Source organism: Capra hircus, chromosome 3 (assembly GCF_001704415.2).
Source record: "Capra hircus breed San Clemente chromosome 3, ASM170441v1, whole genome shotgun sequence".
NCBI classification, from domain to species: Eukaryota; Metazoa; Chordata; class Mammalia; order Artiodactyla; family Bovidae; genus Capra; species Capra hircus.
In genome coordinates, this window is record NC_030810.1 from 42,337,955 (window position 1) to 42,343,954 (window position 6,000).

The window sequence follows — 6,000 nt, forward strand, 5'->3', positions numbered from 1 at the left end:
TGGATTGGAGCACTGTTTAAGAAGATTCCCTACATCATCTCAGGCTGCTGACTAGCAGAAAACAGCCCCAAAAGCCTCTGCCCCACTTCTTTCCTCCAAATCTTAATTAGTGCATGTGATTGGTGGACCTTAGTCTGCATCTAGGACCCTAATTACAAGGGAGTCTGAGTTTCATTTTGCAGTCTCTGTATTATTAAAAGGTACACTAGAGAAGGTATGGGAACAGAAACAGAATAGACACCGAGTATCAATAATTGATATAAATAGAGCCTACTCTCCTAAGGAAAAATACTACAGTGAGTCCATGTGATTGTTAGAAGCAAAAAGTAGAACATTTAAAAAAAAGAATGTCAACCATATAACAGCTTCAATTTAGATTACCTGAATTAATTGATCAACTAACACTTCCCTTCTATTTTTTCAGTAGATGTGTTAAATTTTTAACTGCACTGCCCTCTAAATGTTTAACTCTCTGACGGTGTTGTGACAGTAAAGAAAGAGAAAGCAGAGGATTTATGGATAGATGGATGGATAAATGAAAGGATGGATGGATGGATGGAAGGGTGGATAGATGAAAGGAGGGAGGGGAAGAGGAGGGATGATGGATGGATAGATAAATAATGCTGAAATTGTAGCTAAAATTTTTAAGGTCATTTTTATTAATTAACACTTTGGAAAAATATGGCATCCATTAAACAAAAACCCTTACATATGTAGAAGTCTTTTACCTATTTTATTTTTAGGAATGCTGACCAACAAAGAATATTGTGGAAGATTCCTGATATTTCTCAAAAGTCAGAAAATGGAGGTAATGCAATCACAGGCTTATTTAATATATAAAGCTGAAATAACTGTCAGATATTAAAAACCTGTTAATCAAAATACCCTTAACACTAAAAGTAATCAAAGTATTTTGGTTAATTTTGTTATGTATTATTATTTTTACCAATAACAGAAAATAGTTTTTCAATGAATCCTCTGTTACCTCTTTTCCTTTGAACACCCCACATCAAACAGACCATACATGAAGCAGAGACCTTCTAATGAAACATGTTTTCATTCTGTATCAGATCTCACACTCTGATAGTTTAGATATTTTTCACTTTCCTTGTATATTAATCATAAGCTGGAAATACATTGCCTTCCAAGTATCACGCTTCCAAATTTTGAAGTACCATTTGGCTGAATTACATTTTTATTGCTGTATTTAAAAAGTCATGAATAATATTTCATGACAAATATTGATTTTGCACTTTAACCTTGAATACAATTTCCAAAATTATATCCAGAATGTTGTGTTGACTGTTATCTTTTAAACTGTTATCAATAATACTCTTTTTGTAGGGGTAGGTTCTTTATTGGCAAGATTTCAGTTATCTGAAGGCCCAAGCAAACCTTCCCCATTGGTTGTGCAGTTTACAAGTGAAGGAAGCACTCTTTCTGGCTGTGACATTGAACTTGTTGGAGCAGGGTACAGATTTTCACTCATCAAGAAAAGGTTTGCTGCAGGTAAGTGGGTATCTTGTGTGCTTATTTGCAAACAACAATATTGCCTTAGCTATTCTTCCTTAAGAAGAAATATGTTATGATTTTCTGATCATCTTCCTCCTCTTCTTCTCCACTCCCAACCCCCATGTCCCATTGCAATCAGAAAGCAAACTAATTGTTGAATGAAGTAAAAATAGGACAATAAATTGGGGTAATCAGAAATTAGGACGGCCCTGCCTACTTATCATGGCTCTGGATAGCTCTTATATGTTACTGACTTGTCATTCCCATTATATATGTATGCACACTGAGGTTAATGCTATAAATTCCACTTTGTTATATTGAGAAACAAGATAAATGCCGTTTTTGTTACACTGACAAGCAAGATAAATGCTGTTTTGTCTCTTACCTGAAACTGCTTTTTCTGCAGCAGATCTTCATAGATTTTAGACTCAGGCTTAGCTGAGATCTAAGAGTATCCATCTTTCATTTCAATAACAACTTTAAAAAGTCTAAGCCAAAGATCAGAACCAGTTACCTTGAGCTGAAATGTGGTCATGAGACCCCTTTGGGGGCACACGTGAGAGTTTATTGGTAGGGATTCCCCAATATTAAGGTGATTCGTTTGCCAAGGATTTGCTGGGATACATCCAGGGTTTTATGGTTGCAGTATTGATATAATTATTAATTAGCCCCCTTTCACTCTCAAAAATGGCCCACATTGAAAAGTAATTATATGATTACTCCTACTATAAGAAGTTGGATTCTCACATCCAGGAACAACTCTTCCAACCTATTCTGGGCAAAACCCAAACCCCTGCAAAGCGTTCATATATGGAAATGTGAAAAGGCAACCTGTTGGTCTAGAAAACTGAAAACTTTAGAACACTTTATGTGTTTTATGCTAGTATTATACCCCTTGAGTATGTAATATTTAGCTTCTAGAAGTAAGGCAGGAAGAATAAAATGTTACCCACATAATAACCGCGTTATGGAACTAGCAGATAACCTGTATGTTGTTTTATTTTGCAGGAAAATACTTGGCAGATAACTAATAAAATCTTATGCAAGGATTTGGAGATTCATATAATGGAGAACTGTTGTATGAGAAACAGATTTTAATTTTGGTTTGATGAAAACAAACCAAAAATCTGCACTTGGGATATATCTGCTGGAAATGTCAATGACTTTCAGCAATGATTTCCCTGACCCGATACCATGATGACCAGTCCTACAGTATTTACTTCTAGGTGTAATATTGTTAATGGTTTTAAAATGTAATTATTGTATTTGTAAATTGTACTCATTCCAGTAAGGCGGTTAGATACTTGAGTTTTAGCATTTTACCATTCCTGAAATGGATGTAATTTAAACTGTGGTATGTAAATTTAATAGTAGTACTGTTGAATGGCACAATGCTTACAGAGGTAGATTGCATTTTGTCAATATATAAAATTTAAATATAATATTGTTGGCTGTCATAAAGGGGGTGCCACGCACAAAGAAAATTAAGCAGAACCAGAAAAAAAAACTTCCTTTTCTTCAGTCCTTAGTATGTTTTACTCTAGTGCTAAATAAAAATTCTATCTTCATATGTTTAGTGGATTAAATTCCGAAACTATTTCAGAAAAAATAATCTAAAGTTACAGCATATTCAAAGAAAAGCATTAATTGCCACTTTTTAAAAAGCTTTTTTTTCAAACTGCAAATTTCATAAAAATGCAAACTGTGTAAACAGGGCCTCTTATTTTTATAACTTGTGTAAAAAGGGAAAGCAATTCATATTTAAAGTTTAAGTATATGAAATTATAAACAAGAGTAAAGAAGACGTTGACATCTTAATTACTCCCCTCCCTTCCACAGATTAGCAGATATGGGGACTACTGAATAATCAGACTAACACCAAAATTGTGGTTTTAAAATTTCAAGAATTTCCATGGTTAAACTGGTTAACAACTTTTGCACAATATCTCTAGACAGAGACCCTCCCATCCTAGCATGGAGAATTGTACCAAGCATCTTCCTCATTATCCACAGGAATCAAAACATTGACTCTAAAAAACCCAGAAAAGAAAGATTTCAGTCCCCTATTGAAATCCAGAAGTAGAATTTTAGTCATCATTTATATCATATGGGAAGGAAAAAATAAGCTTTATAAATGAAATTCTAACCACATTATTGTGCAATAAATTTCCTTTTGGATAAGATTCATTATATGTAACTATAAATCTTCGCTGTTCTTAGGGAATCAAAAAGAGAGTTATAAAAAATGTATGTTATGATTTCATTGTTGCAAGGTATAATAAAAACTGTAATTATTCAGTCTGGCCTCAATATAGGCATTCAGGATGGAGAAGTTCTTCTTCAGGAGTCCCAGCTATAAAACCTTCCTCCATTACAATCTGAAAACATGAATCTTCCTTTAAGTCATAAAACCTATTTTAAACATAAACTCATTCCTGTTCTAGGTTATACTATTAAATAAATATAATTATTAAGTTGTTAAATTTATCATTAGTTGCTAAATTTTACTTACATCATTCATATTTGACAAAGAACTTTAGCCCCTTAAAATTTTAGAATCAAATTAAATTTTGTAAGCTTACTTTTAAAATGAATTGTGACTGGCAATTGTTTATAGTGGAATTTTTTAAATTAATATTTGTACTCCTCAATCAGTGCTTGCTACCAAGAGACTGTTCAAAATGATCTGTTTTACCTAAGAAGAATTCTTGCTGTTCAAATTCTCGATTGGCTCCCCAAGCAGTCTGACGTTGAAGTTTTTGAACAAGTAACTAATATAGTCACTTTAAAGATATTCAATTTTATTTTGAAATAAAAATAGAAAATGAAAACTTTTAAATCTCATAAAACATGGGGAAATTTCAAACACTGGAACCAATGGAGAGTAAGTAGCAGAAAATTGAGTATTATCCAGCATATGAATATAAAAATGTGTTTTTAAGATATTAATCCCTGAGAAAACATATTAAATATTAACATAAAGCATATTAAAAATATGTAAATATTATTTGTTCTCATGTCTTGCTCATTATATTTTATTTTATACCATTCTAGAGGGAATTAGTAATTAAACACAAGGTTTTCCTTTCATAGAATACTTTTGTTTATATTATAAAATGTAATTTAAAACAGATTACATTAATCTCTAACATTATTCAAATGTCTCTAGATACCAAATTTGAAACTATGAAGATATGATTCCATAACTGGTCTTTATGAAACAGAATAAAAATCAATGATTTCAAAATTATTAATTAATTTTGAAATATTATTATTATTATTGAATAACAAGAACCTCAGTAGAGAATATATCCCTTCTTCTTTTGGAAAATAGGTCAAATAACAACACAATAAATTCATATCAGGGATTTAGATTTTGGTAGGTTTTTTTTAAACTTGTAGTTTATAATCTCCTGTTATTCTTGTATCCATAGTACTATACAATAAGAAATAGTGTTAGGAAAAATGATCCTAGACAGCGAAATTATAAAAGAAACATTAGGTCAGGTTCATTATCAATTCCTAAAACAAAATGTGCTACTACATGTTCAGATTTTTAATACCAAGCATTAAAAGAAAAAGATTTCTCATTAGCCAGGACACCATTTCCTGAGTGTTATAATTAGATAGAAAATATGAATGCTTTATTTTGCAACATGGAAAATGTGTTTTTTAAATAAATTTCATATTTTTCACATTATTTTTAAAAATAAATTTCTGTTAAGCATTAGTCTGAATTTTATCATAATTGGAACATATAGTTCCAAACAATTTAATTTTAAATTGCTTTTAAAGCTCTATTCTTCTCTACACTTACAGTCAAAATGAAAATTCACTGTATAGTATTTGGAAATGCATTTCACCTGTAAAGAAAGAATGTCTACATTTCAAATGGTTTCAAGTGAATACAGAGGAACCATCCCCTCCAGAAAGTCAGATTACAATTGTTTTACTTTTGTTTTTATGAATTTTTACTCAGTCTCAATCTGCAAAGTGTTTGAGGCCACAATTACTCATATTCCCATTTCCAAACATTCCTTTCAAAGAAGGCTTTCAATATCAGCTCTACCACTAACTCTGCTATATGACCTTAGAAAATCATAGCCTTTTTAATTTTTCAGCTTTAGAATGAGGCATTGGGATTGCCAGTGGTTTCCAAGCTTTTCTTAACAGTCACTTTTTTCTACTAAAATTGCACATGAATTCCTATTAGCAAAATAACTAAAAGCAATGAAGGAGTTCTTCCAAGCAGTTTAAATCTGGCTCTCCAGAGCACCGTTCAAATACCATAATAACACAACTGTGATCTATAAATCTCCCATCTCAGACGTTCCATGGTTCTACTTGATTAAGAGAGATCCACCTGTGGGGGCTTTACAATCACAGTACTTGATAGACTATAAAAATTTATATTCTCTTGAGTGCCATATACCATTCACTATGGATGTTAGCTCACTTAATCTTTGTATCAACCCCTAAATGGTACAT

General features: G+C 31.9%; 1 protein-coding gene across 8 annotated transcripts in view; it reads left to right on the forward strand.

Annotated features, from left to right (window-relative positions):
• SGIP1 (SH3 domain GRB2 like endophilin interacting protein 1) overlaps positions 1 to 4,519 on the forward strand; it is a 232,570-nt gene extending 228,051 nt beyond the window's left edge. For 6 of the 8 annotated variants that reach the window (XM_018045247.1, XM_013962763.2, XM_013962765.2 and 3 more), the window contains 3 exons: positions 744 to 808; positions 1,345 to 1,509; positions 2,521 to 3,388. In XM_018045247.1, coding sequence (XP_017900736.1) covers positions 744 to 808; positions 1,345 to 1,509; positions 2,521 to 2,543 — 253 coding nt within the window. In that variant the 3' untranslated portion in view covers positions 2,544 to 3,388. Of the gene's footprint in view, positions 1 to 743; positions 809 to 1,344; positions 1,510 to 2,520 lie in introns of all 8 variants that reach the window. The other 2 variants (XM_005678298.3, XM_005678301.3) reach the window with 2 other exon arrangements.